Source organism: Neocloeon triangulifer, unplaced genomic scaffold (genome assembly GCF_031216515.1).
Source record: "Neocloeon triangulifer isolate White Clay Creek 2 clone unplaced genomic scaffold, ASM3121651v1 ptg000014l, whole genome shotgun sequence".
NCBI lineage: Eukaryota > Metazoa > Arthropoda > Insecta > Ephemeroptera > Baetidae > Neocloeon > Neocloeon triangulifer.
In genome coordinates, this window is record NW_026775556.1 from 18,755,899 (window position 1) to 18,779,509 (window position 23,611).

Sequence of the window (23,611 nt, forward strand, 5' to 3'; positions counted from 1 at the left end):
TAACGCTAATAAAATTGAATGATCGAGCTCAAACAAGTCTCTCTGACGGCATAATTAATGAATTGAATCCCATCGCAATAGAACATCGTCACTGATAGCCATCTCAGCAACAATTTGCAATTACTGAACTGCGAAACAACCTACTGCGGCTTTTTATAATCTCTTCGGTCTCATCTTTCCTGTGTCTGTCAAGATTGATCGACAGGAGAAATTCGGCTCTTGGTTTTATGTTCTTAATAAAAGAAACTTGTATTGCAAGTGACCTGTCCTCATGTCCTGTAGATTAAGAGAAATCGAAGTGTGAATTCGAGTTGCGCATGGTGCTAATTTGTATTCAAACATAAAAATATTCACGTAAATATTAATCAATATTACTTAACAATCAAATTTAAAAACACTAGACCTAATTAATTGAAAAATTTGACAAAATTGAAAAACCGAGGTTGAGCCGACAAGCAATGTATCGAAAAATAATTAAAAATTACTGATTTCAATAATTGATTAGGCTAGTAAAATTTGATAAAAACGTGATGTCGTGATCAAAAGCAGCATGAAAAATATTATGCAATTAGCTTTGCATGCATGTTCTGCAAGTTGTATACAGCGCTGTGCTCATGGCTGCAGGGGAAAAAATTTATAATAATACGCATAACAAACTTTAATTTGTTTTAAATTACAAATAACAGCAAGGAGGCAATTAATGTTGATAACATCAAACAAAATCTAAATTCAACCTACATATCTTTAAATTTGGTATAAAAAATCATTTATTCCGTTTTTTTCCTTTCTCTTGTGGCGCATTAACAAAAAATTAAATAAAAAATGTAAAATTGTATTTTGTAAATTTTGTTTCAAGCAATTTGCTATTATTAAAATCAATTAAAATAGTGTAATACATACACAGATCCGAATGTTAAAATTCAACTCAATCTCAATGCACTAAACTTCAAAATATCAAAAAATTCAGAAAAATTTAAATACTAAAGACAAACACTTATTTGAATAAAGAATAAATTATTATCTTCTGTGTTCAATTACAATGCTATATAATAACGCTATAACAATCTACTCTGCATGGATGAGTACAGAGTACACGCCTAAATCTTTTCTGCTCCAACGACCCTCTCCCGATTATCCCGTTCCGGAGTCACGACAATTTCTCCGCAGTTGGCAACACTAACGGGAATATCCCGGGTTTTCGATGTTGCCCTTCCGCAGTGCCATCTGGCGTAATTCAAGAAACGAAGCGTTCGTCGACCGAAAAGTTTTCGTCCAATTTTCCACTGTATTGGTGAGTTTTTCCCGGAATTCTCGCACTCAATTTGTACTTTTCGACCTTCTCTTCTGGCCGAACGCATTCGCACCGAGGCCGGTGTCGACCTGGCCGAAATTTTTGCGTCCGAAAGTAGGGGCCGCTAAAATGGCGAATGGTGCCATCTTTTGCTCAAGAAGTTCATGATCGGTTCGTCAACTTGTGGCGTTCAGATTAATTTTGCCGATTCGGCTTCAATTTCGGCATCATTCGACACTGGTGAAATTTTGGCAAATAAAATCGCCTACTTCGGACCGGCAGAGCGGCGACCGTCGCCATAAACTGATGCCAAAGTTTGGCTTGGGTTCCTCAACGGGGATATCGATGCTCACTTCGCTTCTATGGCCGTGTCAAAACAAACCGAATTTTGAATTTTCTCAATCGGCAGAACCCGCACGATGACTTTGATCACTCAAATAATCATGCCCTTGCGAATTTCAATCACATTTGTGTGCTTTTTAGATTCATAGCGAGCATTTTGGCCGATCTTTTGCGCATTTTCTCATCGATTTTGCTCTGTTTTGTAAACAACCCGCTGCTTATAGGGCCGTATCATGTATGACGTCGCCAATTCTGAACAAAATTCAGCGGGAATTGCATTTTCCGCCCCTATTGTTCCATTTTCAGAACCTTTTGACTCTGTTCAAAACAATTTAAAATACTTTGATTTTTTTTTAATTATTCATAATTTTATGAATCTAATCAAAATTTGCTTCTTTCCAGGTGTGTTATGAGAGAGTGAGTCGACACTGCTGAAAAATGCCTCGTGGAGTAGGTGAAGGTTCGACCGCTTTGGTCTACCCAAGCGGTTGCCGAGAGGTCAAAGAGGACCTTTCCCCCGACGAACTTATTCGACGTCTCAAGGTATGAGAATTCACATAAAACAGCAACAGAAACTAAAAATATTTTCCTTTAGACGTTGGCTCACACTTTCCAGTCGATGGGACAAGACGAAGGCGCCTATCATGAATTTGTTCCGCTGGCCCTTCATTTGGCTTCGGAATACTTCTTGCTGCATCCCAGCAAGGATGTGCAACTGCTGATTGCCTGTTGCATTGCAGACGTTCTGCGAGTCTATGCTCCAGAAGCGCCCTACAAAGACCCTGAGCAAGTCAAGGTTTGAAAAGAGATTTTTTAAACTTGCGGTTGTTTTTTAACCGTGGTCTTTTTCAGGAAATTTTCATGTTCCTCATCAAGCAGTTGTCAGGATTAAAGGATCCTAAAGATCCGGCGTTCAAAAGGTATTTCTACCTGCTTGAGAACTTAGCCTACGTGAAGTCATTCAACATGTGCTTTGAACTTGACGATTGTCAGGAAATCTTCTGCAATCTCTTCCAGCTGATGTTTCGTATTGTAAAGTAAGTGAAGATTATTTTAATGATTAATTTTTATATTAGAATTGGAAATTTAGTGCAATTATTTAAAAATAATGTAGTGCAAACTTGAAAAATTAATCTATGCTGAAATTAAAAGTTTATATAACTAAACTTTCCTTCATTTTGCAGTGACGAACATTCTGGAAAAGTGAAGAGTTTTATGCTTGACGTCTTGTGTCCTCTGATCACAGAGTCTGACAGCGTCTCTAATAATTTATTGGACACCATTTTGATAAACATTGTTGAACCAAGCAAGTCCACCAAAAAGAATGCATATCTGCTGGCCAAAGAACTAATTGTGAAATGCTCCGACACCCTTGAGTCTTATATTCAAACAGTAATGCTCTCTTTGTTTATGAAGAACCATTTCTAAATTTTTAATATCTAGTTCTTCAACCAAGTGCTGATCTTGGGACAGCCGAACAAGGAACTATCAATTTCTGGCAAAGTCTATGATTTGATCTACGAGCTGAACCATATTTGTCCAACAGTGCTGCTGGCTGTTTTGCCACAGCTCGAGTTCAAGCTCAAGTCTCCTGATGAGAAGGAGCGCCTTGGAGCTGTTTCCCTATTAGCTCGGATGTTCTCTGAAAAGGATTCCACCCTTGCTATACACCACAGACCTCTGTGGCAGGCTTTCTTAGGAAGGTGAATTACGAGCTTTTATTTTCATAGGCATGGATATTAATTAGAATTCTCAATTAAAGGTACAACGACATAAGTGTGGCAATACGCACTAAGTGTGTTCAATATTCAATGCATTTCCTCCTGAACCACCCTGAACTCCGTCAAGACATAACTCAAACCCTGAAGCTGCGACAGCATGATGCGGAAGAGCATGTTCGATATGAGGTTGTCATGGCTATTGTCGCCACTGCCAAGAGAGACTTCAGTGTTGTTTCTGATAGTGAGGACCTGCTTGATTTTGTTCGTGAACGCACCCTTGACAAGAAGGTATGCTTTCTAAATATAAAATATATTAGGAAATTTCTCTAAAATATAAATATACTTCTCCCTCAGTTCAAAATTCGTCGAGAAGCCATGAGTGGTCTTGCAATGATCTATAAAGCCCATCTGATGGAGCAAGATGTACCTGAGGCAACCAAAAAGGCGGTCACTTGGATCAAGGACAAAATTCTGCATTGCTACTACATGCCTGGTCTTGATGACAAGTGAGTCTGAGCCCTTCTTGTAGTTCAAAACATACCGTAACTGTAAATTTCTAAATATAGGCTAATGGTTGAAAAACTGCTGAACACTTGCTTGGTTCCGTTCACATTGCCAACTGATGAGCGAATGAAGAAACTTTACTATCTACTTGGAACAGTAGATGAAAATGCCACCAAAGCATTCATTGAACTACAAAAACTGCAGCTTTCGTGAGCTATACATCTTTGTTGGAATTAACTGTTTGAATTTTAAATGTCTTTTTTAGCATTCGGAAACTTGTGTCTGAGGTCCTTGATCTTCAAAATAAAAACGCAGACGATGAGCGTGACAAGGAACTCAATGCCAAAATAGTTCAGCTCTCTAAACATCTGCCTGAGCCTGTCAAGGCTCACGAATTTCTGAGGAAATTCTCAGCACACATGTCAAAGGACTCTTCTCTGCTGCAAATGATGGAAACTGTTATGAACCCATCAGTCAGCTGCAAGACGTGCTCTGACGTCATGGTACGAAAAGTCGGTTGAAGTGTAGAAGATAATGTAATTAACAAATTTCTTGCAGTCTCAAATTCTCAAGAGACTTGGCCAGCCAGTAATGACAAACTTGTATTATAACACTGTAAAAATGTTGTTGGAAAGAACTTCCTCTGTTATGGTTGATCATGATGCCATCAAGGTATTAATTATATTTCAATTAATTATTTCGAATAAATATTTATTTGTTCATTATTCTAGGTGCTTGTTGGTTATGTTGAGCAATGCATCAAGCATGAAAATCTAATGGAAGAGCTGCATTTGAATCCCCAAAATGCCGGAGAAAGGGGCCTGAACCTCCTGAAAGTTCTTGCGTTTGTTTTCCCGTCACACTTCCTGCATGAGGATGTCATCGCCCACCTGATTTCCCTCCTGGACTTGGACGACGTTGCGCCTTTAGTGTTGACCATCCTCACTCTGATTGGAAAATTTAAGCCTATTGGAGAGGCGTTCCCAGATTTGATGCGCACCCTGGTGCCTAAATGTCAGCAGCTGTGTGGAACTGGAGGACCTAAAGATGCCAAGCATGCCATCAGATGCCTCTTCCACAACACAATTGAAAATATGGAAGGAGTATTCTCAAAAATCATGGAGGTAAACAATTTTTAACTTAACTAGCAAGGTAATCTAGCAATATTTCTTCCAGCAAATACGAGATAACCTCGATCCAAGTAATCCTCACTACCTGACAGCAATTGTTGCTCTTGGACACCTTGCATACAATGCTCCTCAGACATTCCCTGTCATTGTCAAGAACACAATCTCCAGGAAAATTGTCAAGGAGTTGCTGATGAAAGACAGATCTGATGGACGTTACCATGATTGCCCAGACAACTGGTGCAAGGAGGAAGATCTTCCCCATGACACAATTTGCAAAGTATTTATTTATTGAGCTTTCAATCTTCCTGTGCTTATTGTTTTATTTCAATTTAGCTGAAAGGATTAAAGACTATGGCTTTGTGGCTGCTTGGCCTCAAGGACGATACAGTCAGCGCTTTTAAAACATTCAGGATGATTGACGCTTTCATAGTCAATAAGGGTGACTTGCTAGAGGAAAATAGATTGAGGTAACACTACTTATAATTTTATTTCATTAAACACTAAATTTGAATTACAGTGTTGCTGAAAAATCTTGGCTGAGACTTGGTGCAGGATGTGCAATGTTGAAAATTTGCGAGCAGAAAGGTGTCGGAGATCAGTTCAACGCAACTCAGTTTTTTAATCTTTCACAGTTGATGCAGGCATGTTTTTTAACCTCAATTGAAAACCTCTTGATATATAAATCAAATTTTAGGATGAAGTTCCCCAAGTGCGGGAGCGGTTTGCCACAAAGCTGCATCAAGGACTGTCACGACGCATTCCCCTCAAGTGCCTTCCTTTAGACTTCATGGGCTACTATGCCCTTGCTGGTGCTGAGCCAGATATAAAGCTAAGGAAGGCAATCCAGGAGTATATGGTGTCGGACATACAGAGGAGAAGGGACTATATCAAGGCAGTCACTCTTTCTGGATGTGAGTTAATATATCATTTAGCTAAACTTGTTGACATTATCCTTTCCATTAGCTGTCGAGAGAGCCTTGAACCAACTGCCCCATTTGATGCCAGACTTCATGCTGGTGTTTGCGGTGCCTGTTTTGGCTCACGATCCGGAGTTCCGAGCTCCCGACAACAAGATCCAACTGCAGCGAGTGCAAAAGTGCCTCTGGTTCATCCTGGAGCCGCTGATGATGCGCAACGACAACTACTGCTTTGGCTTTTACAAGAGTCTGATAGAGAGAATGAAAAACCACTTTGACGCGGTTAACCCAACAGATGACCTGACCAATCACGTAAATATTTTGATTTGAAAATTTTTTTTAAACTCGTCTGACTTTTTCATTATTTCAACAGAAACTTTGGGCAGTTTGTGACATTGCCATGGGCCTTGTAATGTCAAAGACGACTAACTATGAAATGAAGAAGTACCCGACAATGCCTCGAGTTCCCCCAATGTATTTCAAGAGAGGTGACGACCCCAATTACATCAACCACAAAGTCTATGTTCCTCTGGAATTCACTGTGCAGCACATGAAGAAGAACGTTACACCAACGCAGGCTCCCCCAAAGAGCAAACGGAAGAACCCCAACGACAGTCAAGATTCCAACAGCATTGATGTGGTGAGCGTAAGAAACATTTTCATAAATTCAGATTTTAACTTGACTTGTATATTTGAATAATTGTATTTTTACATGTTTTTCTACATTTTATGTTACAGCCGATGCAAACTTCAGACACTAAAATACAGCTGCCCGGTTTTGAGGTGACTTTCTTCTACAACTATATACTTTTATTCCACTCCTCTGCATGTTTCTTAGTATTCATTTGTGTTTGTCTATTTCTCTTCCTTCTTTCCAACATTTATTTTTAACTTCAATTTTAAATAATTGTTGTTAATTAGGACGAAGATTCCTCTCAGGCAGCAGCCTCAACTGCCTCCGATGATGAGCCAGTGGCTAAGAAGCCATGCTTGACATCATCGGCCAGCTCAACCCCCACCACCAGTAGTACAGTGAAGGTCATGCCTGGTAAATTACTGATATTTTCTCACATCCTCAAAACTAACTTAGAAAATAAAACAGTTGCAAACAGAAAGTATGGTCAGCAGAAGGGAGACGCCAAACGAGGCAGGGCCCGCAAAAGCCAGTCTCCATCTCCGTCAAGGGAGGATGACGAAGATGGCAAGTCCAGTCAGGAGATTGACGAGGACGAAATTCCTAGCTCAGACGAAATCGAACGCAGAGCAACCAAAAGCTATAAGTAAGAACATAATTTAGTCTCATCACAAATTAACCAATTAAATATGTTTACAGTAGAAAGAGAAAACAACAGCCCCCAACTGAGGAGGAATCTGACAAAGAAGAGGGAGAGGAGAAGGAAGCGGAAAAGTCTGAGACAGTGGAGGAGCCTGAAGAAGTAAAACCGGTCACCAAAACCAGAGGCAGGGCTCGAAAGCAGCCTCTCACGGCCGTCAACACGACAAAGTCACCAACCCCTCCTTTGTCTGACACTGAGCCCGAGGTGACTGAGCCTGTGAAGAAAAGAGGCAGGCCAAGAAAAGACTCAACGACACCAACAAGTACACCCTCCACCCCAAGCACTTCAAATTCTAACGACAAGGACACAAAATGTTTGTCTCTATCAAAACTTTATATGTCAGATTGTATGACTTTTAATATTTTTTAGCTTCTGATGAGATGGATGAGCCTGCCGAAAAGCGGAAGAGGGGAAGACCTAAAGTTGTTAAGGAACCTGAACCGGAGAAGGTGCCTGAGAAACCAGCACCGGTAGCTAAAACAACGTAAGGATTTCACTAAAATAAATCTATTACCTTTTCTATTTAAAACCTCTGTTTGCAGCCGCAAGAGTGTGTCAAATGGTGTAGCTGCCAAAGAGGAGGAGAAAAAGGAAGATAAAAAGACGACTGGGCGAAAGAAGGAAGAACCTCCAGCGAGTGCTGCCCCTGTGCGCCACTCGACTCGTCAGACACGACAAGCTTCGAGCTAACGTACTCTCGCCGTCAGTGCTTCGATTCTCAACCAGAGACTTGTACAAGGTGACACTTTTCTAAACAGTACCGGCAAGTTCTATAGAGGAATCATTTCATAAAACACAATATTAGGCAGTTGGTAACTTTGACAGCCAACAGCATTTTTGCGCCTTATTTTTGAAGATTTTTCGGGATGATATTGTCATCTGTTCATCCGCATTAGTGCAAATCCAAAGTGTATAAAATTGCTACAATTGTAACGATTATATTATTGTCTAGTTGTATTTTGGATAGTGTTTGTTTCACATTTCCTTAATTTTATGTGGAAGCGAGGCTTATATATTTTTCAGACTAAAAAACTGCTTTCTTATAAATGTAGAGAACCAAACTTCTAGGATCATTGTGACACTCGTTTCCGTTACATTTAGTACTTCGCTGCATTTTCTTTAGTTTCTTGTCATCTATCATTTTTATGGAAATAAAGGTCAACTTCACAGAAATTAATCTACACAATAAAAACTTTTCTTTGTTAACAAGAAAGAAAAAAACACTTAATTTTGATAACTTTGGCAACAATCAACTCTTTTATTCCTCGACGTACTTTGTACAGAATAGCAAACAAAATAAATAATGGTCCTTAAAAAGTAAATAATGTCAACAAAATACAAATTAAAGAAGGTGGAAGTCCTTTTAAAGTGACACAAAAGCTCAGATATTATTTAGGAACACTTCATCATCTATGAAATTAACCCAGTAGAAATATTTTTAATATTTACATGAATTTAAAATAAACTTCTACGACAAATTTTGATTTCAAACTGCAAGATTATGTTACATTTTTAATCCAGTATTCAACATACAATATAGAGTGTGTAATTATGGTGATGCTTTCAACAACAGAGTAGATCACTTGGTTAGTGGAGCTCAACTCCCACATCAACATTGTAATAATGTTATTTTATGTTTATGAATTAAAAAAGGTACTCAGGGGCTGATCAAACAGCAAAAAGTTCTCAGCCGTCTCACTTATCAAAATTCAGTGCAATGACTTCTCCCAGGCATTATGTTGCAATATATATCCATTATTTATTAATTCACTCCAGCATCTTTGATCAGCATAGCTCCGGGCAGGTTGTCCAAATTCAAACACGAGTACATTATGTAGCATTTATCGTTTTTGTGCGACCTAGAAAAAATAAAAAAGATAAAATTAAATTTCCTTGCCGGTTTGCGTGCAACCCAAAAACTATTTTATTGATCTTTAATTAATTATGGGGAGATAATAAATCGATGAAAAGTTCTTGGTGTGGAATGTGTGGATTTTATTAAACGTTATTTTCAAGAAAGTAGATGTTAAAAAATAATTATCTATGTTTACACTAGATTAATAGTAGATCTGACGTCAGTAAATTTATCTACAAAATAATTATAAAATGATTCATAAAAATCAAACAGGCGGGGCTAAACAACTTAAAATTTCTGACGTTTGGTCTCTTTTGATTTTATTCAAATTATTATTTGTGAAATAAATGTGACCCCAAAATCAATGGTGACAAGTTTACCCATAATAACAGGGTCTTCAGTCATCGTCGTCGTCGTCGTCCGAGGGGACAAACAGCTCGTTTTCTTCCAAAAAGCTGGCAATGTTCTGGCTGATGGCAGCCCCAATGAAGAGCCCCAAGCACACGGTCACGGCCACTCCGAACAAGCCGTACGGCTGCCGCTCCGGCTCTTCGAGGTACGCGCCCGTAGGCTTGGTCACCGCTTTCCTGGCCGCCTGTCCGGAGGCCAGCGGCCGCGGTGCGGCCGTCAGAAGCCTAGCTTTTGTCAAAGTTTGCACCAAACGTGCGGCCATTTTTTTCCGCAGTGAAGGGGCGTGGCCCTTTGACAAAAATAAAAATAATGATCTGCAGTTGAAGAGCGCCAAAGTGAAGGTAGGCAACCGGCATCACGTGGCTGACCTTCTGGTTGCCGCAACGTGCTGGCACTGCTGGCAGGCGCGAAATTGGATTCAAGGGCTGTTCGCTGGTCCAAGGACGGCCAAGGTTTTTTTACATATAGAGACTGTTGCCAAAAGATGCAGATGACGAAAGCAGCTTAGAATCGAATAACGATTATTATGGCTCTAAGCAAGTTCTGATATAATATATAACATATATAACATATTATGTGATATATTATGTGCTTGCTTTGAGCGGTATTTTTCAGCATTTTTCTTTACTTCAACACGTTCTATTTTCCAAAATTTTTTAGCTTCGTAGATAAATTTAGTGAAATTCTTCCGATTAATAACTTCAATAATTAAAAAAAATGAAAATAATGTATAAAATGATCAAAAAGTTCAAAGAGAATTTGAATTTATAATTTTAACATTTAACTTCTTAAATTTTTTTAATTGATTATGAATAATTTTGATATGATGTATAGAGATTATTCCATTCTAGTTTTTCTGCTGATTATTCATATTAAAATTACACGTAAATTTTAAAACGCGTTAAATCCCAAAATCTTAAAATGTTTATTGTTCTAAGACGTACAAAATATTAATAATTTATATCATATTATATATATTCCCACCATTCTAAAATTCTAAACAAATTTTTAAAATATTTCTGTTAGTCAATTTACAAACAGTTCAAGTTTCAAGTATTTATTGAAATAAATTTTAAACTGGAAATATAATATTCATGAATCTAATTAATTGAAATTTTAAATAAGTAAAGTACTACTAAAATAACATAAAATAGAGAAAATTTCCAGGATATATTTGTTAAATATTGAACGCTGTGACTCAATGAGAACAAATAATTTATCATTAATTATTTCGGATTGCGCTTACCTATGCATATAATAATGTTAGCATTCCTCTTCGTCTGGCTTTTAGTGGTTAGTAGGTCATCGCTGATCAGCAAAAGAATTAATAGCAATAATATTTTTCCCACCAGACATGAAGAAACCAAGTCTTCAGCGTTTATTTCCCAGCGAAACAATAAAATTGAAATGTTATTGCAATGTAATAATAATGCACCGAGGTAAATGGGCTGTTTGGCCAGCGCCTATGTCCAGTGCAAGCGAATACTTCCGTCGCGGCGCGCAAGTGTGGGAGTCTATTTAGTGGGCTACAATCGGCCCAGCCGATCCATTTAATTAATTCGGCTCTTCTATTTAACACTCAAGGCTGAAGTTAAAATATTAGTGAGTGACAAAATTTTCTTGAAACGCTGGGAGGAAAATATGCGGCGTATTTTACTTCTGGTTTGTATTGCGGCTGCACATGGCCAGCCAAGTGTGAAGGCGGATGATGAAGGTAGCGGTCATGCTTCTGAATTTCAATATCAAGGTGAGACTTTTCAGCAAAATTTCTCATTTTTCTGAGACATTTAATTTTATTTTACGCAAATTCTTCAAGTATTTGACCAATTTTTACAAGTTATTTTTTGAATTGCAATATAAATATTTTTACAAGTTTATTACAGGATGAAAATATCAAATTCAAATTATAACAAAGTAAAAAATAATATTTTGCTTAGAGGATTTTTTTTAAATTCTTCATTCTTTTCAAAAGATTTTATGCTAATAAAAATAAAAGTAAATAAATGTTAAAAATAATAAAAACTTTTGAAAAAAAAAATTGAATTTGCAAATATTATCAGTTTTGTTTTAATAAACTTTTTGACGAAAAAAGAACCTCAGCGGCGATATTCACCCAATTTCCAAAATCTGCTCCACTCTATGACCTCTTTCAATCCTACGTTCAACGCGTCTGGAAAATGCGGGGAACACTCAAGAATTGCGAAAGCTGCAGCCAATAATTTGGAACTGTGGGCTCTACAAAGTACGTGATGTGATTTTCACTACGTCGACAAAATTAAATATGCAAACTTTCGATTTCAGTGTTTGACTCGACTGGACGGGTTCCGCCGTCGCTGCTGAACGGAAATGTGAACCAGTACGGTGATTTTGACCAATGTCTCCAAATCGAGCACACTTTGTCCGAGTCGGGTGAAACGATCAAGGGACAGTACGCGCTCGCCTTCCTCGACTTGCAGGTCAGAGATCAGGAGGTTGCTGACCTGCAAATCAAACACCTGCTGGCGTTGGCACATTCGTATGACGTCATTCGCAGCAATTTTTCTGACGTAAGTCTAAATTGAATTCATTTACATGCGATTAATTATTGGGGCTTCGTAAATGAAAAACGCGTTCTTACATTTATAACAGGTTAATAAAATTTTTAATAGTTCAACAAAGAAAGAATAAAAATAATTATTTTTGTAACAACATAATTTCATCTCAAGAAAATTTAACAAATTTAATTTTTAATGGAAGAACTTTTAATTTTGTTTTTCTAAGTTTCATATTTAAACATACAATACATATTAATTTAGTATCGTTTTTCACTTTCAAAAGTTCCAAAGGGTGTTTTCCAAAATATTTCAAACTATCACAATCAGTTGTTCCTCCAATACAATTAAATTCCAGCCCGGACATAGAATACCTAGGTATTCTACAATCAACTGGGGAATATGCGTGCCCTCAACTTGTAGTGCTAAGGATATAGAGCAAGGTTTAAAAAAAGCCCTAGCACCCCTATCTGATGTTCCTGAATTCAGGCTGGCAATAAAAGTCGATGAACAAATGATGTACAAGGCTCAGATCTTTAGTCCTGACGCCACTACGTGCTTAGTAATGTGAGTGGCATTATTTATTTACATTAACAAAAATATTGTAATAAATTGCAAACCCATAAACCAAAGTAACACGTAGCATAATAATAATAATGGATTATACGCATACCTAAAACCCCTAAAACCTAAACCTAAAATTATATATTATATTAGTTATATTACTCTGCATAGAAAAAAACCTCCGCGTTTGAGTTATACAAAGTTTGCTCTATCACGCTCGCGCTAACATATTATTAATTATTTTTTTTTTGCAACGCAATCTTTTTTAAATCCGTTTGTAAATTATTTAACTTTCAGATTATTTTTCAAAATCATTTTCAACTAAGCGCGGGTTTAATTATTTGTTTTTCTTTTATTCAAAGTAAATAATTAAAAAAATATTCCATATACCATCAGCAAACGTTATTTATTAGTAAAAAGCTATATGATTAAACCTATTAAACTGATTTTTTTTTAGCTGCCTCTTTTTGGTTCTAATTTCAACAGTCATAATTGCATCACTAGTAGACATATCTGACAAGGAAGTAAAATTACTTAGTAAGTATTAACAAAGTATTTTTATGAACTTAAAACTTTTTCAATGAAAAAAAAAAACAGGCAAATGGAAGAGAATGCTGCTTGCATTCTCGCTTCGCAGGACGTGGGCAGAGCTAATTAACACTAAAAGTGCCTCGGATGACATCAGTCCCGTCCATGGTTTGCGATTTATCAACGCTCTGGGACTGCTGCTGTGCCACAAATCAATGGCTCTGTTTTTCTACCCTTACATCAATAGAACTGTCATGACCATGGTAAAAATTTAATTTTTGGTTTTCTTATTCAAAATAAATAATTATAAAAAATTATAGCGTTTTACCAAACCATGGACTGTGATGGGGAGAACAGCAATTTTGTACACCGATTCTTTCATTGTAATTAGCGGCATGCTCGTCGCTTACTCGTTTGTTAAGGAGTTAGACAAGAAAGGAAATTTGAGTTTTAAGTCAAAGCTGAAATCGCGCTTCCTAAGGTTAAAAAATAATAAGTTACTTAAATGAAACTTTAATTAAATAAATTATTTCAAAAGAATTTCTCCAAATTTCGTGGCCATAATCCTGTTCTGCACATACATTTTGCAACTGATGGGCTCAGGACCGCAGTGGAATTTGGTCGTCAAACACTATTCAGACATTTGCAAAAGTCACATGTGGAAAAATTTCCTCTTCATTCACAACTATTTTGGATTTGAAAATATGGTATTTTAAAAAAAAAAGTTAATTTACTAATCATTATTTTATTTAAAATTTTGTCTTGCAGTGTTTGACGCACACACATCAGTTGGGCATTGACATGCAGTTATTTGCGGTGAGCCCTGTCCTGATTTACCTTCTTTGGAAGTGGCCCCGAGGAGGCTCGACTGTTTTAATTCTTATAGCTTCCTTCTCTACCTGGTTGCGGTTTTCTGTTACATTGAACAACGAGCTCTCAAGTATTATCTACTTTGGAAACACGTAAGTGTATTCGTTCGCTATTAATTTTTATGTTCACTTATTGTTGGTAAATTATAAAAATTTCTATGTAAGAGAAAATTTAAAAATTTAATTGCTTCAAGAAGCCTACGGTTTAAATAATTTCTTTCATAAAGAGTCAAGAAAATGTTCGACACCTGCAACAAATCCTACATTCTACCGTCACATCGCTTGACTGTCTACATTATGGGAATTTTAACTGGATTTTACTTGCGAAGAAATCCAAAGGGAATCAAATTCACATTAGTAAGTAATTTTTTTAATAAAGAAAAATAAAATACTGAATTTAATTATTGTTCTTTTCCTAAGACCACAGAGTTGCTCACTTGGGCTTTCATTGGACTGATCTGCATTTACCCCTGGTTTAGTCCGTACCACATGTCGAGGCTTGACTACAGATACAATGTCTGGGAGGCAGCAAATTACGCTGCCTGGGCTCCAATTCTATGGTCATTATTCATCATATGTCTAATTTTTGTGTGCCACAAAAGAGGAGGTTTGTCGGATTTAAAATTATAATCAACAAAATTAAATAATCATATTTTCAGGTTGGGTAGGAGCTTTCATGAGATGGAGAGGATTTCTCATATTCACCAAGATATCGTATGCTGTTTACCTGACCCAGTTCCCTATCTACTTCTACAACGTCGGCACTACAAAGTTTGCGGGGCATTCTAATATGTCTGATTTGGTCCGTGCCAAATAAAGCCAGAAACGAATTTTTTTAATTTATACGTATCAATTTTGCAGTTTGTAATATCAGAAGTTTTGACAGTACTTGTTGCTTCTGTCGTTTTGACTCTCCTAGTGGATTTGCCATTCCAAGAAATTAAGAAAATACTGACAGAAAAAGGTTTGTTGAAAAATAATAATGCTTCTGAGAAAATAACTAAATTGAATTTTGCAGATTTGAAAGAAAAAATTGAGCCAGATCAGACTGTTGCCGTGGAGAATAATAAGGTCAAAAGTTCAGCTTCTTGTCGCAATAGCGGAAGTAAAGAGGAGCGCGAGTCATCACGATTATCAAAACGTTCTCACAAAACGCCAAGCGGTTGAGCCGGTTGACCAATTGAAATTTTTTTCATTTAACTGACTTTGAGACAAGACTATATAGTAAATATGCTTTGGATGTTGTGTTAAGTGCAAGAGTCTATTTTATAGTTAAGTTGTCATATTATTTGATTTCTAATGTAATAAAGTTTGCTGTTTCTAAACCCTGGCTGTATTTTATATAGTTAAATTATATTTAAATAAAGCAGGAAGCATGATGGGTAAGGATTTGCAGCTGTAGAATAATAAGCATTGTGTGTGTAGCAGTTTATATAATATGAAAAGAGTATGGATTGATTGGAACATGAAAGATGGCAAACGGATCAATTTAAAAATACTTGCAACTTGGCTAATATTTTATTGTTGCAGGTGCTGCAATTCCTGTTCTCGTCAGCACAACCAGTGCAGTTGACCATGTGACCACAGCTGAGATAGACAATGTTGGCGTCTGCTTTTTTGCATTTCTTGCACAAATATCCACGCTTGGTGTTCTCAACATTTTCAGCTCCTTCACACAAGAGCTCTGGCACACTAAAAAAATAAATTAAAAAGACCAAACAAATTATACAATTTTTGCAAAAAAATAAATTATATTATATTGGTTTCAAAAAGTGTGCTTCAAAAAAAACTTACAGGCTTGCTTTCTCCATGACTTTTTGGATAAACTTGATGCCTTTCTTCATCATCAAGTACTGGCAGGTAGAGCTCCATGTGATGTGCTCCACAAAAGGATCATCACTCGAATCCCAGTCCTTCAACCCCAGTCCACACTGGAAGCAGCAAACACGATCTCCGATTCCTGTGTAGTAAAGTCCAGCAGCAGCCAAATCTTCTGGTCTCTGGGTCATAGACTTAGGCCAGTTTTTGAAGGATTTGATTCTGCTATGGATGCTAGCATAGCTGGGATTCTTGGGAGGAATCAGGTCTCGTACGCCAAGGGCCTCAAGGGAGTATCTCCGAGAGAAAACGTTCAGTTTGGGATCTGTTTTAAAAGAAATATAAATTAGATTTGTCACAGAGATCAGTTAATTTAAAGTTTTACATTTGCTGTAATCAAATGATTTGAGAAAGGGGTTGATTTGCTGCACTCCTAGCGCGTTTCCTGATGAAGAAGGAGCAAGTTCGTCTCCTATGTTAACATTGCCCAATTGTGTGCCGCAGATGAACGGGCACTTCGTATTCCACCTCTTATGTTCCTGATTAGCACTGTCTCCAGGCTCCCAGCCTCGGACTTCAAGTTTGCAGAAAATACAACGACATTTGTCTTCTTCTCCAGCAAAGTAAAAGGCGGAACGAGCTAAGTCGTAGACGGACATGGTCGAAGTCCAGTTGGCTTTGAGCAGGGAGAAGAGTCTGATGGACTCGAATCTGAAGTTAATGCAGTCATTTTGCTCTAAGGGTAGGTTTTGGGTTTCTTTGTTGAACAAGTCACATGTTGGGCTTGACTCCCTATGTTTGTTGTCGTAATCTTCAGCACTGTTTAGATTTTTCCAATCTTCATAGCTGGTGATCTTGTAGTTGCAGAACTGGCAGAATATTGTTTGGCCGTCTGCAGAGAGATAAAAACCAGTATCCGACAGAAATTCCCTGTTGAGGCCGGTCCTCTTGGTGAAATCCGCTGGAAAAGTAAAGAATCGATGGAGGGCCAGGTCAAGGTCCAGTCGCACAAAGTTGGTTGACAAGTTCAGAGGAGATCTGTCGTCACGAATTAGTGGCCCATCTTGACGTGCAATGGCAGCTTTATTGGAGCTTGAAACTACATCTGTGCTGCTCATCGTTTGCAACGCTCACCGCTGTGGTGATTGAAATCTGTTAAAAATAAATAAATACAACATTATAAGATAAAATTAGTGAAATTTGGAAGAAAAAAATGAAAAAAATGAAAAAAATATAAGAAATTTGATCAAAAGTGCAGATCACACAAATAAAAGGTCAATAATTATGTAAAATTTATTACACGATTCTGCATTTTTTTTTTTTTTTATTATCGGCCTTAATTATAACTGTAAACGTAGCTGTAAACACAAATTAAAAAAGAAAAGCCAAAATTTAAAATTTGTTACGCATTATTATTTATGGAATTATAAAATTAGAATATAGTATAATTGCCATAAGTGACAGTGCAGCATAAGATCATTATTATGTATATAAATTATAAAAGATTGAAATATGTAGGGGGATTCACCAAAAATAACGTGTGCGTGTGATTAAAAATTGTGTACATAACATAGTAACTACAGTACACAATTGCACAAGTACATATATACAACAAAATAAACTACAATTTTAATAGGTCCATAATTATATATATGACTCCATGCCATGCATCTCATTCTCATGCAAAAAAAAACTAACAGCAATATCGTAAACTAAAGAAGGCAAATTAAAAAATAATATGTAGTAAAAGTTACCGACTTATAGTGTCCCAAATCCAAAGTCCGTGGGCACATCAAGTTCTTGCTGGTAGCGGTGCAAGAAAAAGTCTAACCAGTCTACCCATATATTGCATGGCTCAGCAAGACTTAACTGCTGTTGCCGAGTGCGCCGGGTCTGTGACTGGGAGACCCGCGTTGCCCCTAATTTCAAACCTCCTAAATGTTTCAAAAATTATTTGCCCTAAAATATTTCCCCTAAATTATTTTTTCATTTCCCATAAAATGCATTTACCCGAAAATGCATTTGTCCTAAACCATTTCCCCGAAAAGTACTTCATTATTCTAGGCGATTTTCAGGAAGGTACTATTATACAAATCTATATAAAACTGAGGCAGACTTTAAAAAAAAATATACAGATGATCATGGTTGTGTCTTTGCCAGTGGTGGCGTTTCAAAGTGTGTGTCCACTGTAGAAATTTACATTTTCTTTATCAAGTACATTCATATTATTATTTTTAGTCAATGCTTATGAATTCGGATCTTTTTTAATATAATTATTTTTTATGATTAAGGTGAATAGAAGCACTTGTACGTTAATTTTATTAATTATTTCCGTTATGTTTAAGACAAATTGAAATAAATAAACAAAGCTTCATCAATTTTCTAACATTTCAACTCAAAATATCCAGATCTGAATAACTTCTGCGAGCAAACCACTAATTCTTTTTAATATTTTTTTTTTTTTGTAGTTTTTGTTTTCAGTCTATTTTTCCAATGAAAGATGAAATAGTCGGTTTTTATACACTTTTGTTTTACCCCTACCAATGAAGGTTGACAAAAATTTATTATAAGTTAACTAGAAGTGATCAGAATGGGCTGTCAAAGATTTTTTTAGTTTTAGGGCAAATGTTTTTAGGACATTTACTTTTTAGGGGATTTGGAGTGAAAAATTTAGGACATTTCATTTTAGGGCAAATGAAGATATTGGTTTTAGGACAAATGAAGTTAGGGGCAATAACGGCGACTCCTGTGACTGTGCGGTGTGCGCAGCAACAGGAAAAACAAGTTGGAAGGTCGCTCATGACGCTAACTGGCTGCAATGCAACACTACGAAATATTTCAAATATTTCCAATATTTCATTTCCGAAATATTTTTGTAGCGATAAAACATAATTGTGCGCCGCCTCAAAGTCATGTCAGCTAAGTCGGCTTTATTAAAATACACAGTGTACACAGTTATAAGAAATTTGTCAATTTCATCACAAATATGATGTTGATGTTAAGTATATATTATTTTTTAATAAACGAGTTTAAATAATCTGAAAAGACATCAAAATAATTTTTTCATAGTAACTTTAACTTTTATAGTCAATTATCAAGCATTATTTTATGGAATTCAAGGAATTTACGAATTGCCAGAATTTCTTAAGATTTTTTTTTAAATCGATATAGATTGCGTTTTTGTGTTATTAATTATAATTATTGATTAAGTATTATTGTGTAATAATGAATATATATGTGAAAAAGATTTTAATGTTCATAATATTAAAATTATAAATTATGATTAATACAATATGTAAGCTCAGAAACAAATCCATCATAGATTCGTTTCAGTGTTCCAGTGACGTGATAATAATAATGAACAGTTAATTTTACACAGTCACGTATCTTGGTAAATGAACCAAAATTGGCAGATTGAAAACTATAATAGGCCAATATGAGAAATTTGCGAATTTTTTAGTTCCATATTTTTCAGCGCTTATGTATTAACTCTCAAAAATATAAATTCCGAACATATATCTTTACCTTTAGATTTAATTATTTGAGAATTCACAAAGAATTAATTTTTGAGCTCAATAAGCCTCTTTAAATAAAAATTAAGCCAAGGTTTTTTAATCCATCAAACCTGCATCAAACTATTTTTATATCCCTAAATCAAATAATTTCCCAGATGAACCATAATATATTATATGGACTAGATAAATTAAAATTTGGTTCAGCGTTATCAAACTCACGTGTTACCATCCCTAGGAGAACGATGGATTATATGTTGGTAGACAAAGTCAAATAGAAATTAAAAAGTTTTCCCCAACATTTCGCCCATCTGATAAGTAAAATTAACTATTCCATTCAAAGCGTATCACAAAAATTTAATTTCACAAGTTGTACAACATGTAATATTTATTTAAATATAAAAAGGAATTCGAAATTTAAGCAATTAAAATGAAAAGTGTTGTAGCCTTTGTTTAGTAAGTAGCTCTTCTTTCAAGGGATTTGGCTCAGAACACAAAAGGCGACTTTTGCCAAAACGATCTATCTATACCATGTATTTTGGCAAGGTACGATTAGACACGCGGCTCTGAGGCTTTCGTCAGTCACATCACATCCCAGATAAGCTGACGGAGAGAATGGCAAATTTAGTTTGTGAGGCTTCGCAGGCTTGTGATTAGCAAACAGTTGGGCTACTCTACTCTACTGTAGATAGAATTAGTGAAAGCAAGTGAAAGTGCAAAAACTGCGTTAAAAAAATGCCTTGTGCACAAGAAATCAGTGATTACCGTAATGATGAGGTCCTTGCTATGTGCAGAGCAGGTAAGTGAGCTACTTTAATAAAATTTATTTAACTAAAATATTCAATAATGCTATACAAAAAATATAAAAGCATAAAAATCAAAGTTTTTACTTAGTCTAAAATTATATGGAAATTTACTTAAATGAAAATCTCTAGTGCGTAGCATTAATAATAAACTTTCTATATTTCAGGTGATTGGTGCGGAGTTGTCGAATATTTGTGCAAGGGTGAGCACAAACCCCTTCTGCTTTGGCCGCGGCCGACGATAAATGCAATCGAGTTTATTGAAAAGCACTTAAAAAGAAATAACATCAACAGATTGTTAAGTCTTGGCTGTGGAACTGGATTGCTTGAATGGATTATCCAGTGCGCCGTCAAAGGTAAAAACAAATTTTTTTGTAACGATCCATGAAAAGCAAAATAAAATTTCTTTCCAGAGCTAAATGTAATAGGGGTTGAAGTTGATGAAGAATGGTGGTCATCAGTCTATGCTCCTCCTGTATTTCATCCCCTAAACTACCCCAACGACAGTGCAGTTACTGAATCACTGTTGAATGAGAGCACAGCGCTTTTGTTTTGCTACTTCAATTGTGAGCCGGCGTGGATGGAGTACTTGGCAAAATTTAAAGGGTCCCTTATTATTGTTTGTGGCCCTGTTTTGGGCAGCGGCACCCACAGCAACCCTCAACCCTTCCAGTCACTAACCGAAGAGTGGACAGTGGTCGACGGAATTAAAATTGGAAACACACACGACTCAATAGCAATTTACGCAAGGATCAAGTAGTGCATTTTCAAGAAGAAAAAAATTGGTGATTATTTTTGTTTGCATCCCATTTTATTGTAACAAAGAGGAACAGTTTATGTTCTTAAATAAAGTTTAACGCGCTTTTCACAAAGCATTGGAGTACTAAAAGCTTGGGAGGGGGATAGACATGAGAATGATGAATTCAAAATTATTTAACTTATCTTGAAGAAAAGCACAAATTATTTCACTAATTGAAAGAGGGCGACGTCAAATAGTTTCCTTTAAAATTTAATTCATTGTAAATAAATAAATCCACTGACTTGGTTGGAGATTTTTTGATTTCAAATTTTGAAAATTAGAATCGGCTTTGCAGCAGCAAAGAGCACTTACACAAATAATTAGCAACAAAGAATTTAAAAAGCTTCAATAGAAATGAGAAAGGATTCAATTCAATTAACGCTTTTTTAAATCAGTCATTTTCAACAGTAAGTAGTTAAATAAAAAGGGAGGACGTGCAAGAGCAAGTCAGCGGGTTTGAGTGTCATCAAGGCTCTAAATTAATTCAAACCGATCACTTCTTCAGTAATTTTTTGGTCCAAAGACCAAGTAAGAATGCAACAAATAAATTAAGGGGAGGCTAATTACAATAGATTTGCAGCACGAGACTAATTTTGAATCCGCGGCGAAGATTTACTAATTTCACAACCTGATGGAAATGCATTGCGGCATGAACTTTTGAATATGTCAATTGAATAGGAACTGAAGGCTGAGCAGTGAAGTCATTCGTTCACTTTAATATTAGCTCCTGAGCTGGACTCACCGCCTGCTGCCTCCTCAACTTCCTCTTCCTCCTCGTCCTCTAGCTCGGGCATTGGAAAACGTAGAATCGCGGCCACTCCAGTGAGCTGTGCTAGCTCTGAGGTGGAATCAAATTAGGAACGACAAATGCAACTGTGCCAATTAACTTACGTTCACCCGACACATGCAAGCTGGAGAAGATTTTGACCTCACCCCCATTTTCTCTGACGGAATCAACTAAAGCCACATACTTTTTCCTTTGAGCTACATCTTGGATACTGTGGGAAATGTTTTTCAGCATAAATTCAACATTTGATAAAATCAAAATACCGAAATAGGTTATCCGAAATAAGAAGAGTCTCGACGGCTTGCGCAGCGTTTGCTTTTTCAACATGTGCTGGACCATAAAAGGCACGGGCTGGTTCCGTTTGCAAAATAGTATAAAAAGTCTCCATAGCTTTCACCTCACCAGCTGCTTTTGTGTCTGCCATTTTTGAAATAACTGCTGGATCTGCCAGTACCTCTGAAAAATTTAAATTCCAGTTTTCCTTCCAATTATTTCTGAGCTAGTAAAAAGTACCTCTTAAAGAATGTTTGAAGCCACTTGACGCATGAACAAGTAAGAATTTTGACCGGTTGTCAATTAGAACTTTGTTATCAGTTTTTGACGCCTGTTGAACCAGGTATTCCATAAATTGGTCCTTCACAAAACCAGGGCTAGCAATGAGAACGCATTTGACTACATCAAAATTGACGTGACGGAGAATAGACTGAAGCACGCTTTCGAAAAATCGCTGCAACCCCTGAAATAAAATATTAGTCATGATTTGGAATTGCATTTTCAATTTTCAACCTTTTCGTGCTGCTGTGCGTGACCTTTTCTCTTTCTTGGAATTGCCTGCTCGATCTTAGCTCTGACTATGGTCATACAAGATGTGACTAAACATATATTAGCCAATCCTTCTTGCATGACAACGGCAGCAATTTCAGCGTGCTAGTTTTAATAAAATTAATTTTTAAATTGTAATGCATTATGATTTTCTTACTTGGGTTGGATCACACGCTTGGTCAACTCTTTCCAAAGATATCGAATCCCACTCAGGCTTCAACAAAGTAAACTTCCTGTTGACCTCCAAGTCTATTGTATGATATGCACCCATCTGAAACACAAATGCAAGAATTAAATTTCTACATAAAAAAAACACTGTAATTTCCCATACCTTGACATATTGATTCTCTTCTGTGTTTCTGCCTTTTAATCTGAGCATACATGCCTGAGTATCAAAATCAATCGTCTCGATAGCAATGGTGAGTGTTGTTCGAACTTTGCTGCTTGTTGAAGAACCTGTGGCTGTTTGATTTTGGACTTTTCTAAAATTTTAGAGTAAATTAGTTAAAATTTGAATATTTTGCAAATAACTATTGAATTCAAAATAATCAAGTGTCGCACCTGACAGTCGATGCTCGAACGCTGTCACCTTCGCAAATCAAATTGAAGGCGTGCCACATGTCCTCAGGCTCCTCAGGAATCAGGGAAACGTACCTGAAAAATCGTCCTTGTACGCAACTCAAAAGTTTGTAAAATTATTTTACCCTTTCCCGTCCTTTTCGATGCATCTGCCTGCTAGTTTCATTGCGTCAGGTTGCTTGACGGAGACCGAAAGGTTGAAAAAAACTGAAGCAGCACTCGGGCGGCACCAATGCTGCTTTCGTTTTACAGAGCGGATTTTAATTTTTTTTAATCCATTTGGTGGGAATCAAAGCTTGGGGTATTGTGCGGAACGAACATTTTCAAGAAAAAAATAACTTCTCAGAGCAGCGGTGTCGTAAACGGCATGCTGGAAGCTGGAAATAGAGACTAACTGGCTATTTGACGTGAAATTCCATGTTTTTGGCACTCAACTAGACGTTTTGTCAGGTGGTCTTGAAATCCAATTTCGCCAGCGTGACACAAAGAAG

General features: G+C 36.7%; 5 protein-coding genes across 11 annotated transcripts; 3 read left to right on the forward strand and 2 right to left on the reverse strand.

Annotated features, from left to right (window-relative positions):
* The first annotated feature begins 1,166 nt into the window (after positions 1–1,166).
* Positions 1,167–8,621, forward strand: LOC132201457 (sister chromatid cohesion protein PDS5 homolog A). 4 transcript variants are annotated; one of them, XM_059627631.1, is made up of 24 exons: positions 1,167–1,291; positions 2,036–2,176; positions 2,229–2,429; positions 2,486–2,670; positions 2,818–3,025; positions 3,077–3,336; positions 3,396–3,642; positions 3,709–3,860; positions 3,921–4,067; positions 4,124–4,361; positions 4,417–4,530; positions 4,590–4,982; positions 5,035–5,265; positions 5,322–5,455; positions 5,506–5,629; positions 5,683–5,899; positions 5,952–6,217; positions 6,279–6,551; positions 6,644–6,688; positions 6,827–6,953; positions 7,008–7,185; positions 7,239–7,555; positions 7,612–7,726; positions 7,785–8,621. In XM_059627631.1, exons 2-24 carry the CDS (start codon positions 2,072–2,074, stop codon positions 7,930–7,932), a joined length of 4,425 nt encoding a protein of 1,474 aa, XP_059483614.1. In that variant the 5' UTR covers positions 1,167–1,291; positions 2,036–2,071; the 3' UTR covers positions 7,933–8,621. The 4 variants fall into 4 exon arrangements, with proteins under 4 accessions (XP_059483614.1, XP_059483615.1, XP_059483616.1 ...); XM_059627632.1 differs by having other exon boundaries at positions 7,242–7,555; XM_059627633.1 differs by having other exon boundaries at positions 6,279–6,545.
* A 2,330-nt stretch (positions 8,622–10,951) lies between these two features.
* On the forward strand, positions 10,952–15,410 carry LOC132201458 (nose resistant to fluoxetine protein 6). Of its 2 annotated transcripts, XM_059627636.1 has the most exons (14): positions 10,952–11,255; positions 11,601–11,750; positions 11,810–12,054; positions 12,398–12,606; positions 13,061–13,140; positions 13,201–13,394; positions 13,452–13,612; positions 13,670–13,838; positions 13,900–14,093; positions 14,228–14,357; positions 14,421–14,607; positions 14,660–14,802; positions 14,862–14,964; positions 15,019–15,410. In XM_059627636.1, exons 1-14 carry the CDS (start codon positions 11,150–11,152, stop codon positions 15,165–15,167), a joined length of 2,220 nt encoding a protein of 739 aa, XP_059483619.1. In that variant the 5' UTR covers positions 10,952–11,149; the 3' UTR covers positions 15,168–15,410. The 2 variants fall into 2 exon arrangements, with proteins under 2 accessions (XP_059483619.1, XP_059483618.1); XM_059627635.1 differs by having other exon boundaries at positions 14,862–15,410.
* Positions 13,177–19,829, reverse strand: LOC132201459 (baculoviral IAP repeat-containing protein 3-like). 3 transcript variants are annotated; one of them, XM_059627640.1, is made up of 4 exons: positions 19,778–19,829; positions 16,204–16,970; positions 15,795–16,143; positions 13,177–15,692 (listed from the first exon to the last, which is right to left on the reverse strand). In XM_059627640.1, exons 2-4 carry the CDS (start codon positions 16,934–16,936, stop codon positions 15,485–15,487), a joined length of 1,290 nt encoding a protein of 429 aa, XP_059483623.1. In that variant the 5' UTR covers positions 16,937–16,970; positions 19,778–19,829; the 3' UTR covers positions 13,177–15,484. The 3 variants fall into 3 exon arrangements, with proteins under 3 accessions (XP_059483623.1, XP_059483620.1, XP_059483621.1); XM_059627637.1 differs by lacking the exon at positions 19,778–19,829 and adding an exon at positions 17,577–17,719; XM_059627638.1 differs by lacking the exon at positions 19,778–19,829 and adding an exon at positions 17,573–17,718.
* Positions 19,552–21,156, forward strand: LOC132201461 (uncharacterized). Its single transcript, XM_059627642.1, has 3 exons — positions 19,552–20,129; positions 20,301–20,489; positions 20,547–21,156. The coding sequence occupies exons 1-3, from the start codon at positions 20,066–20,068 to the stop codon at positions 20,891–20,893; spliced, it is 600 nt and encodes a 199-aa protein (XP_059483625.1). The 5' UTR covers positions 19,552–20,065; the 3' UTR covers positions 20,894–21,156.
* LOC132201460 (protein pelota) lies at positions 20,944–23,565 on the reverse strand. Its single transcript, XM_059627641.1, has 10 exons — positions 23,440–23,565; positions 23,246–23,355; positions 23,103–23,195; positions 22,873–23,023; positions 22,699–22,812; positions 22,506–22,646; positions 22,233–22,455; positions 21,983–22,175; positions 21,824–21,930; positions 20,944–21,770 (listed from the first exon to the last, which is right to left on the reverse strand). The coding sequence occupies exons 2-10, from the start codon at positions 23,284–23,286 to the stop codon at positions 21,634–21,636; spliced, it is 1,200 nt and encodes a 399-aa protein (XP_059483624.1). The 5' UTR covers positions 23,287–23,355; positions 23,440–23,565; the 3' UTR covers positions 20,944–21,633.
* Positions 23,566–23,611: the final 46 nt, after the last annotated feature.

Coding starts and splice junctions, on each gene's coding strand:
- LOC132201457 (XM_059627631.1), top strand. CDS start 2,072: ATGCCTCGTGGAGTAGGTGAAGGTTCGACCGCTTTGGTCTACCCAAGC. Junction 3,337..3,395: donor TGGCAGGCTTTCTTAGGAAG/GTGAATTACGAG, acceptor TCTCAATTAAAG/GTACAACGACATAAGTGTGG. Junction 6,552..6,643: donor ACAGCATTGATGTGGTGAGC/GTAAGAAACATT, acceptor TTTATGTTACAG/CCGATGCAAACTTCAGACAC.
- LOC132201458 (XM_059627635.1), top strand. CDS start 11,150: ATGCGGCGTATTTTACTTCTGGTTTGTATTGCGGCTGCACATGGCCAG. Junction 11,751..11,809: donor GGAACTGTGGGCTCTACAAA/GTACGTGATGTG, acceptor TTTCGATTTCAG/TGTTTGACTCGACTGGACGG. Junction 13,141..13,200: donor CAAGGAAGTAAAATTACTTA/GTAAGTATTAAC, acceptor AAAAAAAAACAG/GCAAATGGAAGAGAATGCTG.
- LOC132201459 (XM_059627640.1), bottom strand. CDS start 16,936: ATGAGCAGCACAGATGTAGTTTCAAGCTCCAATAAAGCTGCCATTGCA. Junction 16,144..16,203: donor ATCATTTGATTACAGCAAAT/GTAAAACTTTAA, acceptor CTTTTAAAACAG/ATCCCAAACTGAACGTTTTC. Junction 15,693..15,794: donor GTCATGGAGAAAGCAAGCCT/GTAAGTTTTTTT, acceptor TTATTTTTTTAG/TGTGCCAGAGCTCTTGTGTG.
- LOC132201461 (XM_059627642.1), top strand. CDS start 20,066: ATGCCTTGTGCACAAGAAATCAGTGATTACCGTAATGATGAGGTCCTT. Junction 20,130..20,300: donor CCTTGCTATGTGCAGAGCAG/GTAAGTGAGCTA, acceptor TCTATATTTCAG/GTGATTGGTGCGGAGTTGTC. Junction 20,490..20,546: donor TATCCAGTGCGCCGTCAAAG/GTAAAAACAAAT, acceptor ATTTCTTTCCAG/AGCTAAATGTAATAGGGGTT.
- LOC132201460 (XM_059627641.1), bottom strand. CDS start 23,286: ATGAAACTAGCAGGCAGATGCATCGAAAAGGACGGGAAAGG. Junction 23,024..23,102: donor GTTCGAGCATCGACTGTCAG/GTGCGACACTTG, acceptor CTAAAATTTTAG/AAAAGTCCAAAATCAAACAG. Junction 22,813..22,872: donor AAGAGAATCAATATGTCAAG/GTATGGGAAATT, acceptor TTTGTGTTTCAG/ATGGGTGCATATCATACAAT.